The sequence below is a fragment of the Pseudophryne corroboree genome, chromosome 2, assembly GCF_028390025.1.
Source record: "Pseudophryne corroboree isolate aPseCor3 chromosome 2, aPseCor3.hap2, whole genome shotgun sequence".
NCBI classification, from domain to species: domain Eukaryota; kingdom Metazoa; phylum Chordata; class Amphibia; order Anura; family Myobatrachidae; genus Pseudophryne; species Pseudophryne corroboree.
This window is the reverse complement of record NC_086445.1, coordinates 33286555-33301561: the sequence shown is the minus strand read 5'-3', so window position 1 is coordinate 33301561 and position 15007 is coordinate 33286555. Positions and strand designations below refer to the sequence as shown.

The following is a 15007-nucleotide window of genomic DNA, read 5'->3' as shown; positions in this document are numbered from 1 at the left end:
AATAATGACCCGCCGTGGACCGCTTTTTCCGCGCTTCTGCATACGCTAGTTCATAAACTAACACCCCCTATGGGACTCCCAATGCCGGTGCAACCGTTTGTGGTCCCTGCAGCTAACCCGCCGTGGGCGGACGATTTATCTGCTCAAATAAAGAAGTTGAACCAGTTCCTGACTACTAAAAAGTCTGACCGTCGCTCGCCTACGTCCAAGGGGTCCTCTAAGCGAGCGCTTGTCTCCTCCCAATCCACTGCTGTCACTGACACCTTGTCAGATGAAGACGGCACTTACACTGACCCCACTGGTTCTGACTCGGATACGGCTGATGGGGAGGGTGGTTCACATGTGGATGTTCCTGATCTTTTGGAGGCTATTAAGTTAATTTTACAGATTACGGATGATCCAGAGCCATCTGTTTCTCCTAAGAAACCTGATAGGTTCAAACGTCAGAAGGTGATTAAACAAGTTTTACCTCACTCTGACCACCTAATTGATATACGTCAGGAACCCTGGGAAAACCCGGGTACGAAGTTTGTGCCTCAAAAGAAGATGCTGGCTCGCTATCCCTTCGCGCCAGAACTGTCTAAGAATTAGGAAACGCCTCCTCCAGTGGACTCACATGTGGCTAGGATGGTGGTTTCCTCAGCTCTACCGGTCACCACCGTCACGTCTCTAAAAGAGCCTACGGATAAACGTGTGGAGGGTTGTCTGAAAGCGATTTACACCCTCACGGGTGCTGCACAAAGGCCCACTATTGCAGCTACTTGGGCTACAGAGGCCATTGAAGCATGGGCCTTGGAGTTAGATGCTGAAATCTCCTCTGACCATGCTAGACAATGCTTGTCTTATATTTTCACAGCTTCTCGTTATATTAAAGAGGCGGCTTCTGATGCCGGTATCCTGGCAGCCAAGGCCTCTACTACGTCAGTCCTGGCTCGCCGGATATTGTGGCTGAGATCCTGGTCTGTGGATCTGGACTCTAGAAAAACCCTGGAGGTACTCCCTTTTAAGGGAGATATTCTGTTTGGGGAGGATTTAAATAAGATTGTGGCTGACTTGGCTACAGCCAAGTACTGCTCCTTCTGTGTCGAAGGCTAAAGGTACTTCCTTTCGCCCCTTTCGTCCTTCAGGTAAAGCAAAAGGTCAGGCGTACAACAAGCAGGCCCACACTTCCAAACCTGGTAAGCTTAAGCCCAAAAGAGCCTGGGCGGCCCGTCAGCCAGCTTCCAAGACAGATAAGCCTGCCACATGACGGGGCGGGCCTCCCTCTGGGGGATCCCGGGGTGGGGTGGGGGGGCCGGCTTCTAGGGTATACCCAGGAATGGTTGAAGACCACTTCAGAAGCCTGGGCACGGGAAGTAGTCACTCGAGGTTAAGCCATAGCCTTCAAAAACCGACCCCCCTCATCGATTTTGCCAGACAGATGTCCCGTTGGACAAGACAAAGGCAAACACTCTACATTCGGTGGTACAGACCCTCCTGGATACAGGAGTCGTAGTACAGGTGCCTCTTGCGCAGAGGGGCCGGGGGTACTATTCTCCGCTGTTTCTGGTCCCGAAACCGAATGGGTCCTCCCGGCCCATTCTCAACCTCAAGGCATTGAACAGGTTTGTGAAGGTTTCCAAGTTCCGGAAGGAAACCCTTCACTCTATAGTTCTGGCCTTGGAACCTGGGGACTTCATGGTCTCCCTGGATATACAGGATGCTTACCTGCATATTCCTATAGCAGTGTCTCATCAGCAATACCTGAGATTTGCGATTGGCAACTGCCATTACCAGTTTCGGGCGTTACCTTTTGGTTTAACAACGGCTCCGCGAGTCTTTACAAAAGTCATGGCGGTGATGACTGTGGTACTCTGCCGTCAAGGGGTCAGGATACTGCCGTATTTGGACGACTTGTTAATCCTGACAAATTCCCCAGAACTTCTCCTGCGTCATCTAGATGTGACGTGACGGTTCCTGCAAGCCCACGGGTGGCTCATCAACTGGAAGAAGTCATCCCTGATCCCTGATCAATATTCTGGAGTTGCGGGCGGTCTTCAATGCCTTGAACCTAGCCCAGCATTTAATTCAGAACCGTCCTGTTCAAGTACAGTCGGACAACGCCACCACAGTGGCTTACATAAATCATCAAGGCGGCACTCAAAGCCGCCTAGCAATGAAGGAAGTCTCACGGATTCTACAGTGGGCAGAACGCCATATCGGCAATATTCATTCCGGGAGTCCTGAATTGGGAAGCGGACTTTCTCAGTCGTCAGGACGTGCATGCCGGCGAGTGGGGCCTCTATCCAGAAGTGTTTCAACTACTAGTGGAAAGGTGGGGCCTTCCAGACGTAGATCTGATGGCGTCGCGACACAATCGCAAGGTTCCAGTCTTCGGAGCAAGGACAAGGGATCCTCAAGCAGCATTCGTGGATGCGCTGGCGGTACCGTGGAGGTTTCGGCTGCCGTACGTGTTCCCTCCGGTGTCACTCCTGCCCAGGGTAATTCGGAAGTTCAAGCAAGAAATAGGAATTCTGCTTCTCATAGCTCCAGACGGCACTGGTTCTCAGACCTGCAAGGCCTATCGTCAGAGCGTCCAATTCTACTTCCACAACGCCCAGACCACCTCGTTCAGGGCCCCTGTGTCTACCAGGACCTAGCCCGGCTGTCTTTGACGGTGTGGCTCTTGAAGCTTCCGTCTTAGGGGATAAAGGGTTTTCTGAGACGGTCATTCAAACTATGTTGCGCTCTCGGATTTACTATAGGGTCTGGCATTCTTACTTTGTTTTGTTTATGACGCTTCCAAGTTTAGTATAGCCAAGTTGTTGGCTTTTCTTCAGCAGGGCCTGGACTTAGGCTTGCGTCTGGCATCCCTCAAGGTTCAAATATCTGCCTTGTCGGTGTGGTTTCAGAGAAAAATTGCGACCTTACCTGATGTGCATACCTTTACTCAGGGCGTGTTGCGTATCCAACCTCCCTATGTCCCGCCTGTGGCTCCTTGGGACTTGTTGGTGGTTTTGGAGACGTTACAAGAGTCTCCGTTTGAACCTCTTGGTTCAGCTAACCTTAAATGACTTTCCTTTAAGGTGGTGTTTCTGCTGGCTATTGCTTCAGCTAGAAGAGTGTCGGATTTGGGTGCCTTGTCCTGTAGTTCCCCATATCTGATATTTCACCATTCTTCGGACTCGTCCTGGCTATCTACCTAAGGTGGTTTCTTCGTTCCACCTTAATCAGGAGGTTGTAGTTCCGGCACTTGTTTCTCCTGATCTGTCTCCCAAAGAGCGGTCTTTGGATGTGGTACGGGCTCTCCGTATGTATGTGAAGAGAACTGCTCCTATTAGGAAATCTGATTCTCTTTTTGTTGTGTTTGGGTTTCACAAACGGGGCTGGCCTGCTCACAAGCAAACTCTGGCCAGATGGATTAGAATGGTGATTGCACATGCTTATGTGAAGGCTGGTCTCTCTGCTCCTGATCACATTAAGGCCCATTCTACTCTGTCTGTTAGACCTTCTTGGGCGGCCCAACGTGGTGCGACCCTTGAACAATTGTTCAAGGCGGCTACGTGGTCCTCTGAACACGTTCATAAGGTTCTATGCCTTAGATACTGCCGCTTCCCAGGATGCTTCCTTTGGACGCCGGGTTCTTGTGCCCGCTACAGTGCGTCCCCTCCCATAAGGAACTGCTTTAGGACATCCCCATTGTCCATTCCTTGTGGAGCCCAGTGTACCCCGCAGCAGAAAACGAATTTTATGGTAAGAACTTACCTTTGTTAAAACTCTTTCTGCGAGGTACACTGGGCTCCACAAGGCGCCCACCCTGACGCACTTAGCTTCTTTGGGTTGGTATGGCATTAGTCGCTGACACGTCTCCTGTCGTGAGAATGCGGTGTTGTGGCTACTAACCATTGTCGTCTCTCTTCCTGCTACTGCATTGGACTGGTTAACTAAAAACTGAGATCCTGTGTCTGGAGGCGGGGTGATATAGGAGGCGGCGCTATGCATTCTGGGAACAGTCAAAGCTTTGAGCCTGTTGGTGCCTCGGATCAAGATCCTACTCTACACCCCCATTGTCCATTCCTTGTGGAGCCCAGTGTACCTCGCAGAAAGCGTTTTAACCAAGGTAAGTTCTTACCATAAAACTCGTTTTTGGTAGTTACCGATAAATCCCTTTCTCCGATTCCACAGGGGACACTGGTCACCCAACCAGCGTTGTTTTCCTCCTACTTCATTTCTCTGTTTGCTTGTCACTGAGTGACTGCTAGTTTAGTTCATATTCACCTTGATTACAATTGTTTGTTCCCAAATTTCCTTGGTGTTTTCCTGTTTTCGGTGACTTGGTTAACCTCCTCTACTTTAACGTTGGTTTCTTCCAGATCTCCTCGGGCACAGTTTTTGTAGACTGACTTGGAGGCGGGACATAGTAGGGGAGGAGCTAGTCACATTGATAAAATTTAAAGTGCCAGCTTCCAGTTACTGCCTACTATATCCCCATTGTAACTGCTCTCCAGTGTCCGCTGTTTAATCGGAGAAAGGGATTTATCGTTAAGTACCAAAATCCTGATCTTGAGACTAGGTGATTTATCGCGCCCTACGGGTGTGCAGTATTTTTATTATATGGCGTATCAACTCCAATCATAATTTTGTGAGTGGTTAAATATTGCACGGACAAAGGGAGTGTGATGGTTAAGGGGCCGTAGCCCCTTTGCGACGGTGTGAACAGCGCACGCAGGGCACGATGATTCACCTAGTAGGTGTGTGGCGGGGAGATGCGGATGGAGGAGGGGGTGCCGCGGGTGGGGGAGGGGCGGTTGCAGGGGCACCACAGGTGGGGGAGGGGCGGTTGTGGGGGCGCCGGGGGAGGGCCAGGGGTGCCGCGGGATGGGTGGGTGCGGGGTTGCCGCGAATGGGGCAGGCAGCTAAGCTGCTTACCTTTTGTTGGTGCTTCCTGCACCAGGCGGAGAAGGCTCCTGTGCCCGGGCCAGGCACCGCAGCTTCCCCCCCGATGGCGAGTCCCTCTGCAGCCGAATGGAGACCAGGGAACACACAGCAGCCAAAAGGCAGAGCCTCCCATTGGCTGTAACCTGTGTGGGAGGGCGTTTCTCGCCCAGTCAGCTGTAGACTGGGTGTGATAGACCTGCCGCTAACCCAATGAGAGCTCCTAGCCACGCCCAGCGTTAGGAAATGAGTCACAGATCTGTGATAATATATAGGAGATGTTTGTTCTGTCCTTGGTGGTTTCTTATGAGCAATGCACAACTGATTTACTGTCATCTCTGCCACAGACTCTAAGTGGTTAATGTTTAGCTGACATTACTGTATGCCTCCACAGGGATATTGGGAACGTGGTGGAAGCTTTGTACGGGGATCTGCCTCCTCCCATCATGCTCATTGGTCACAGCATGGGCGGCGCGATCGCAGTGCATACTGCCGCTGCTAACCTTGTGCCGAGTCTGCTGGGCCTCTGTATGATTGACGTTGTGGAAGGTAAGTGCTACTACTCTGTAACCTGTCCACTGTGTAGATTTCATATCCCCTCCTGGGAGCCCATCGTTCCCTAAACTCAGCTGCTGTGATGCTGCATGCAGCAGAGAGACAGCCAGCGCTGGAGGACTGTAGATAACAGATGCTGCATGCAGCAGAGAGACAGCCAGCGCTGGAGGACTGTAGATAACAGATGCTGCATGCAGCAGAGAGACAGCCAGCGCTGGAGGACTGTAGATAGCAGATGCTGAATGCAGCAGAGAGGCAGCCAGTACTGGAGGACTGTAGATAGCAGATGCTGCATGCAGTGGAGGCAGCCAGCACTGGAGGACTGTAGATAACAGATGCTGCATGCAGCAGAGAGACAGCCAACGCTGGAGGACTGTAGATAGCAGATGCTGCATGCAGCAGAGAGACAGCCAGCGCTGGAGGACTGTAGATAACAGATGCTGCATGCAGCAGAGAGACAGCCAGCGCTGGAGGACTGTAGATAACAGATGCTGCATGCAGCAGAGAGACAGCCAGCGCTGGAGGACTGTAGATAACAGATGCTGCATGCAGCAGAGAGACAGCCAGCGCTGGAGGACTGTAGATAACAGATGCTGCATGCAGCAGAGAGACAGCCAGCGCTGGAGGACTGTAGATAGCAGATGCTGCATGCAGCAGCGAGACAGCCAGCGCTGGAGGACTGTAGATAGCAGATGCTGCATGCAGCAGAGAGACAGCCAACACTGGAGGACTGTAGATAGCAGATGCTGCATGCAGCAGAGAGACAGCCAGCGCTGGAGGACTGTAGATAGCAGATGCTGCATGCAGCAGAGAGACAGCCAGCGCTGGAGGACTGTAGATAGCAGATGCTGCATGCAGCAGAGAGACAGCCAGCGCTGGAGGACTGTAGATAACAGATGCTGCATGCAGCAGAGAGACAGCCAGCGCTGGAGGACTGTAGATAGCAGATGCTGCATGCAGCAGAGAGGCAGCCAGCGCTGGAGGACTGTAGATAGCAGATGCTGCATGCAGCAGAGAGACAGCCAGCGCTGGAGGACTGTAGATAGCAGATGCTGCATGCAGCAGAGAGACAGCCAGCGCTGGAGGACTGTAGATAACAGATGCTGCATGCAGCAGAGAGACAGCCAGCGCTGGAGGACTGTAGATAACAGATGCTGCATGCAGCAGAGAGACAGCCAGCGCTGGAGGACTGTAGATAACAGATGCTGCATGCAGCAGAGAGACAGCCAGCGCTGGAGGACTGTAGATAGCAGATGCTGCATGCAGCAGCGAGACAGCCAGCGCTGGAGGACTGTAGATAGCAGATGCTGCATGCAGCAGAGAGGCAGCCAGCACTGGAGGACTGTAGATAGCAGATGCTGCATGCAGTGGAGGCAGCCAGCACTGGAGGACTGTAGATAGCAGATGCTGCATGCAGCAGAGAGACAGCCAGCGCTGGAGGACTGTAGATAACAGATGCTGCATGCAGCAGAGAGCAAAGAGACAGCCAGCGCTGGAGGACTGTGGATAGCAGATGCTGCATGCAGCAGAGAGCAAAGAGACAGCCAGCGCTGGAGGACTGTGGATAGCAGATGCTGCATGCAGCAGAGACAGCCAGCACTGGAGGACTGTAGATAGCAGATGCTGCATGCAGTGGAGGCAGCCAGCGCTGGAGGACTGTAGATAGCAGATGCTGCATGCAGCAGAGAGACAGCCAGCGCTGGAGGACTGTAGATAGCAGATGCTGCATGCAGTGGAGGCAGCCAGCACTGGAGGACTGTAGATAGCAGATGCTGCATGCAGTGGAGGCAGCCAGCACTGGAGGACTGTAGATAGCAGATGCTGAATGCAGCAGAGAGGCAGCCAGCACTGGAGGACTGTAGATAGCAGATGCTGCATGCAGTGGAGGCAGCCAGCACTGGAGGACTGTAGATAGCAGATGCTGAATGCAGCAGAGAGGCAGCCAGCACTGGAGGACTGTAGATAGCAGATGTTGAATGCAGCAGAGAGGCAGCCAGCACTGGAGGACTGTAGATAGCAGATGTTGAATGCAGCAGAGAGGCAGCCAGCACTGGAGGACTGTAGATAGCAGATGCTGCATGCAGTGGAGGCAGCCAGCACTGGAGGACTGTAGATAGCAGATGCTGAATGCAGTGGAGGCAGCCAGCACTGGAGGACTGTAGATAGCAGATGCTGAATGCAGCAGAGAGGCAGCCAGCACTGGAGGACTGTAGATAGCAGATGCTGCATGCAGTGGAGGCAGCCAGCACTGGAGGACTGTAGATAGCAGATACTGAATGCAGCAGAGAGGCAGCCAGCACTGGAGGACTGTAGATAGCAGATGCTGCATGCAGTGGAGGCAGCCAGCACTGGAGGACTGTAGATAGCAGATGCTGAATGCAGCAGAGAGGCAGCCAGCACTGGAGGACTGTAGATAGCAGATGCTGAATGCAGCAGAGAGGCAGCCAGCACTGGAGGACTGTAGATAGCAGATGCTGCATGCAGTGGAGGCAGCTAGCACTGGAGGACTGTAGATAGCAGATGCTGAATGCAGCAGAGAGGCAGCCAGTACTGGAGGACTGTAGATAGCAGATGTTGAATGCAGCAGAGAGGCAGCCAGCACTGGAGGACTGTAGATAGCAGATGCTGCATGCAGTGGAGGCAGCCAGCACTGGAGGACTGTAGATAGCAGATGCTGAATGCAGCAGAGAGGCAGCCAGCACTGGAGGACTGTAGATAGCAGATGCTGCATGCAGTGGAGGCAGCCAGCACTGGAGGACTGTAGATAGCAGATACTGAATGCAGCAGAGAGGCAGCCAGCACTGGAGGACTGTAGATAGCAGATGCTGAATGCAGCAGAGAGGCAGCCAGCACTGGAGGACTGTAGATAGCAGATGCTGCATGCAGTGGAGGCAGCCAGCACTGGAGGACTGTAGATAGCAGATGCTGAATGCAGCAGAGAGGCAGCCAGCACTGGAGGACTGTAGATAGCAGATGCTGCATGCAGTGGAGGCAGCTAGCACTGGAGGACTGTAGATAGCAGATGCTGAATGCAGCAGAGAGGCAGCCAGCACTGGAGGACTGTAGATAGCAGATGTTGAATGCAGCAGAGAGGCAGCCAGCACTGGAGGACTGTAGATAGCAGATGTTGAATGCAGCAGAGAGGCAGCCAGCACTGGAGGACTGTAGATGGCAGATGCTGCATGCAGTGGAGGCAGCCAGCACTGGAGGACTGTAGATAGCAGATGCTGAATGCAGCAGAGAGGCTGCCAGTACTGGAGGACTGTAGATAGCAGATGCTGCATGCAGTGGAGGCAGCCAGCACTGGAGGACTGTAGATAGCAGATGCTGAATGCAGCAGAGAGGCAGCCAGCACTGGAGGACTGTAGATAGCAGATGCTGCATGCAGTGGAGGCAGCCAGCACTGGAGGACTGTAGATAGCAGATACTGAATGCAGCAGAGAGGCAGCCAGCACTGGAGGACTGTAGATAGCAGATGCTGCATGCAGTGGAGGCAGCCAGCACTGGAGGACTGTAGATAGCAGATGCTGAATGCAGCAGAGAGGCAGCCAGCACTGGAGGACTGTAGATAGCAGATGCTGAATGCAGCAGAGAGGCAGCCAGCACTGGAGGACTGTAGATAGCAGATGCTGAATGCAGCAGAGAGGCAGCCAGCACTGGAGGACTGTAGATAGCAGATGCTGCATGCAGTGGAGGCAGCTAGCACTGGAGGACTGTAGATAGCAGATGCTGAATGCAGCAGAGAGGCAGCCAGTACTGGAGGACTGTAGATAGCAGATGTTGAATGCAGCAGAGAGGCAGCCAGCACTGGAGGACTGTAGATAGCAGATGTTGAATGCAGCAGAGAGGCAGCCAGCACTGGAGGACTGTAGATAGCAGATGCTGCATGCAGTGGAGGCAGCCAGCACTGGAGGACTGTAGATAGCAGATGCTGAATGCAGCAGAGAGGCTGCCAGTACTGGAGGACTGTAGATAGCAGATGCTGCATGCAGTGGAGGCAGCCAGCACTGGAGGACTGTAGATAGCAGATGCTGAATGCAGCAGAGAGGCAGCCAGCACTGGAGGACTGTAGATAGCAGATGCTGCATGCAGTGGAGGCAGCCAGCACTGGAGGACTGTAGATAGCAGATACTGAATGCAGCAGAGAGGCAGCCAGCACTGGAGGACTGTAGATAGCAGATGCTGCATGCAGTGGAGGCAGCCAGCACTGGAGGACTGTAGATAGCAGATGCTGAATGCAGCAGAGAGGCAGCCAGCACTGGAGGACTGTAGATAGCAGATGCTGAATGCAGCAGAGAGGCAGCCAGCACTGGAGGACTGTAGATAGCAGATGCTGCATGCAGTGGAGGCAGCTAGCACTGGAGGACTGTAGATAGCAGATGCTGAATGCAGCAGAGAGGCAGCCAGTACTGGAGGACTGTAGATAGCAGATGCTGCATGCAGTGGAGGCAGCCAGCACTGGAGGACTGTAGATAGCAGATGCTGAATGCAGCAGAGAGGCAGCCAGCACTGGAGGACTGTAGATAGCAGATGTTGAATGCAGCAGAGAGGCAGCCAGCACTGGAGGACTGTAGATAGCAGATGCTGCATGCAGTGGAGGCAGCCAGCACTGGAGGACTGTAGATAGCAGATGCTGAATGCAGCAGAGAGGCTGCCAGTACTGGAGGACTGTAGATAGCAGATGCTGCATGCAGTGGAGGCAGCTAGCACTGGAGGACTGTAGATATCAGATGCTGAATGCAGCAGAGAGGCAGCCAGTACTGGAGGACTGTAGATAGCAGATGCTGCATGCAGTGGAGGCAGCCAGCACTGGAGGACTGTAGATAGCAGATGCTGAATGCAGCAGAGAGGCAGCCAGCACTGGAGGACTGTAGATAGCAGATGCTGCATGCAGTGGAGGCAGCCTGCACTGGAGGACTGTAGATAGCAGATACTGAATGCAGCAGAGAGGCAGCCAGCACTGGAGGACTGTAGATAGCAGATGCTGCATGCAGTGGAGGCAGCCAGCACTGGAGGACTGTAGATAGCAGATGCTGCATGCAGTGGAGGCAGCCAGCACTGGAGGACTGTAGATAGCAGATGCTGCATGCAGTGGAGGCAGCCAGCACTGGAGGACTGTAGATAGCAGATACTGAATGCAGCAGAGAGGCAGCCAGCACTGGAGGACTGTAGGGTGACTCTGCTGGATTGTGAAGTGTGTAGTAAATGCACCTGATTTGGGTAGTTTTTAGCTACTGCCCGGTGATGAATTCATTACAGCTCTTGTCTTAAAGTTTGATCCTTCTACCCAGTCATCTTGTAGCTATGCCAGGTCTTCTACTGTCTGCCAATCACAGTGCTTTAGCTATAGAGTCTAGGTACAGTGGGGATCTTAGTGTGCAGCCTCCACTTCAGCCCACCCATTGGGTGCGAGACCTAAAAGTAAAGGACTCGTGAAATAAATGTATTATTAGTTCAGGAAGTCATTGTTACCTGGCTTAGCAGCATTGTTTCTGCCTCTGAGATCACACTCACCAAGGTAACTCTGGTTCTCCGGGTCTCAGGGACGGCGATGGACGCACTGAACAGCATGCAGAACTTCCTGCGCGGCCGTCCAAAGACATTTAAATCGCTGGAGAATGCTATTGAGTGGAGGTCAGTGATCAGAGCTGTGTGGTTACCGGTGGGGATAATAGAGAAATGCTGTCATGCTGACACTAAACAGGTCTATACTGTGTGTGATCTCTTCCTCAGTGTGAAGAGTGGGCAGATCAGGAATCTGGACTCCGCCAGAGTGTCCATGGCTGGGCAGGTCAAGCAGTGAGTATTGAGCTGAGAGTGCAGGGACTGAGAGGCTGGTTACACTGTGCCGAGTATGAGTGCTCTTGTTTACCCAATAGATGCGAGGAAGCCATGACTCCTGAAGGGCCAAAAGCCATAGTAGAAGGAATAATTGAGGAGGAAGAGGAAGATGTAGAAGAGAACGGAGGGCAGTCCATTAACAAGAGGAAGAAGGAGGATGATACAGAGGTACATGTGCTCTATGTATGGTTATATACTCCTCCATATGTCACTATAGCATCATTCCTTTCCATTGACACGTGAGCTGTACTGTGTATGCGTTTATAGTATCCGTCACTACACGTGATCTATATGATCTTATAGAATCCATCAGTACACGTGTGCTCTGCATGTTATAGAATCCATCAGTACACGTGTGCTCTGCATGTTATAGAATCCATCAGTACACGTGTGCTCTGCATGTTATAGAATCCATCAGTACACGTGTGCTCTGCATGCTATAGAATCCATCAGTACACGTGTGCTCTGCATGTTATAGAATCCATCAGTACACGTGTGCTCTGCATGTTATAGAATCCATCAGTTCACGTGGGCTCTGCATGTTATAGAATCCATCAGTACACGTGGGCTCTGCATGTTATAGCATCCCTCAGTACACGTGTGCTCTGCATGTTATAGAATCCATCAGTACACGTGTGCTCTGCATGTTATAGAATCCATCGGTTCACGTGGGCTCTGCATGTTATAGAATCCATCAGTACACGTGTGCTCTGCATGTTATAGAATCCATCAGTACACGTGGGCTCTGCATGTTATAGCATCCCTCAGTACACGTGGGCTCTGCATGTTATAGAATCCATCAGTACACGTGTGCTCTGCATGTTATAGAATCCATCAGTTCACGTGGGCTCTGCATGTTATAGAATCCATCAGTACACGTGTGCTCTGCATGTTATAGAATCCATCAGTTCACGTGGGCTCTGCATGTTATAGAATCCATCAGTACACGTGGGCTCTGCATGTTATAGAATCCATCAGTACACGTGGGCTCTGCATGTTATAGCATCCCTCAGTACACGTGTGCTCTGCATGTTATAGCATCCCTCAGTACACGTGGGCTCTGCATGTTATAGCATCCCTCAGTACACGTGGGCTCTGCATGTTATAGCATCCCTCAGTACACGTGTGCTCTGCATGTTATAGCATCCCTCAGTACACGTGGGCTCTGCATGTTATAGCATCCCTCAGTACACGTGGGCTCTGCATGTTATAGCATCCCTCAGTACACGTGGGCTCTGCATGTTATAGAATCCATCAGTACACGTGTGCTCTGCATGTTATAGAATCCATCAGTACACGTGTGGTCTGCATGTTATAGCATCCGTCAGTACACGTGTGCTGTGTGTGTGATTATAGTATCCGTCGGTACACGTGGGCTCTCTATGTGATTATAGTATCCGTCAGTACATGTGGGCTCTGTGTGTGATTATAGTATCCGCCAGTACACGTGGGCTGTGTGTGTGATTATAGCATCCGTCAGTACACGTGGGCTCTCTATGTGATTATAGTATCCGTCAGTACATGAGGGCTCTCTATGTGATTATAGTATCCGCCAGTACACGTGGGCTCTCTGTGATTATAGTATCCGTCAGTACATGTGGCCTCTCTATGTGATTATAGTATCCGTCAGTACATGTGGCCTCTCTATGTGATTATAGTATCCGTCAGTACATGTGGGCTCTGTGTGTGATTATAGTATCCGCCAGTACACGTGGGCTGTGTGTGTGATTATAGCATCCGTCAGTACACGTGGGCTCTCTATGTGATTATAGTATCCGTCAGTACATGTGGGCTCTCTATGTGATCATAGTATCCGTCAGTACACGTGGCCTCTCTATGCGATTATAGTATCCGTCAGTACATGTGGGCTCTGTATGTGATTATAGTATCCGCCAGTACACGCGGGCTCTCTATGTGATTATAGTATCCGCCAGTACACGTGGGCTGTGTGTGTGATTATAGTATCCGCCAGTACATGTGGGCTCTCTATGTGATTATAGTATCCGTCAGTACATGTGGGCTCTCTATGTGATTATAGTATCCGCCAGTACACGTGGGCTCTCTATGTGATTATAGTATCCGCCAGTACATGTGGGCTCTGTATGTGATAATAGTATCCGTCAGTACATGTGGGCTGTCTATGTGATTATAGTATCCGCCAGTACACGCGGGCTCTCTATGTGATTATAGTATCCGCCAGTACACGTGGGCTCTCTGTGATTATAGCATCCGTCAGTACACGTAGGCTCTGTATGTGATTATAGTATCCGTCAGTACATGTGGGCTCTGTATGTGATTATAGCATCCGTCAGTACACGCGGGCTCTCTATGTGATTATAGTATCCGTCAGTACATGTGGGCTCTGTATGTGATTATAGTATCCGTCAATACATGTGGGCTCTGTATGTGATTATAGCATCTGTCAGTACACGTAGGCTCTGTATATGATTATAGAATCCGTCGGTACACGAGAGCTCTGTATGTGATTATAGCATCGGTCGGCACACGTGGGCTCTGTATGTGATTATAGAATCCGTCGGTACACGAGTGCTCTGTATGTGATTATAGCATCGGTCGGCACACGTGGACTCTGTATGTGATTATAGCATCCGTCGGCACACGTGGGCACATACGTACGTCTTAGAGATGTCTCTTATGTAGAAGTGAGACACATCCTGATGGTCTCCCTAGTACTGGTATATTGCTTTATGCATGTACTGTAGCACGTCCCTGCCTTCTGTTATCTGTTCTCTGGCTGGACACTAGTACCGTAGGGTATAATGAATCACTCTGGAGTTTGGACAGTGTAAATGTAAACCTGGCCTGAGCTTCTCTGCGCAGCCTTCTGGGGGAGGTTCTGCTGTAGTTGGCCACGCTGTTTGCAGTTTTTTTCAGAAATATAGTTATTATGAAAATCATGTTGTTGGGGTTTTTTTTAGGTGAAGAAAGAGCGCCCGTATACCTGGAGGATTGAGCTGTCCAAAACGGAGAAATACTGGGACGGGTGGTTCAGGGGCCTTTCCAACCTTTTCCTCAGCTGCTCAGTACCTAAGCAGCTTCTCCTGGCGGGTGAGTGACGTCTATAGCTCTGTGCCCAGGCCCCTGTATTCTCTTATACGTTCTGACCCCTCCTACCAGTTGGTAACGTCCATGGTTCTCGGTCTGACTTCGTTAGGTCCATATATGTTTAGACACTAACACAATCATTGTCATTTAGGCTGTTTACCAAAACATATTTAAGTTGGTTATATAATTAATATGGTTTTAAAGTGCAGACGATCAGCTTTAATTTGAGGGTATTCACGTCCAAGTTGGACGAAGGGTTTAGAAGTTGCAGCTGTTTAATGCAGTCCATCCTTAGGCTGCATAAATAAGCCATTGGAGAGAGAGACGGAACTGCAGGAGTGGCCAAATCAGCAGTTTAGTACATTCTGAGAAAAACAAACACTGGTGAGCTCGGCAACACAAAAAGGGATGGACATCCACAGAAAACAACAGTGGTGGATGATCGCAGGATGCTTTCCATTGTAAAGAAAGAACACTTCACAACATCCAGCCAAGTGAGGAACGCTCCCCAGGAGGTAGGCGTATCATTACTCAATCCTACCATAAAGAGAGGACTTCACAAAAGCAAATACAGAGGGGTCACCACAAGGTGCAAACGCTTCATAAGCCTTAAGAATAGAAAGGCCAGAAT

At 51.2% G+C, this 15007-nt stretch overlaps 1 protein-coding gene across 1 annotated transcript in view; it reads left to right on the top strand.

Moving 5' to 3' along the window:
• Positions 1-15007, top strand: part of PPME1 (protein phosphatase methylesterase 1) — a 56675-nt gene that overhangs the window by 17291 nt on the left and 24377 nt on the right. Inside the window, exons 7-11 of the mRNA XM_063950987.1 lie at positions 5309-5463; positions 11013-11103; positions 11203-11268; positions 11349-11478; positions 14250-14379. Coding sequence (XP_063807057.1) covers positions 5309-5463; positions 11013-11103; positions 11203-11268; positions 11349-11478; positions 14250-14379 — 572 coding nt within the window. The remainder of the gene's footprint in view (positions 1-5308; positions 5464-11012; positions 11104-11202; positions 11269-11348; positions 11479-14249; positions 14380-15007) is intronic.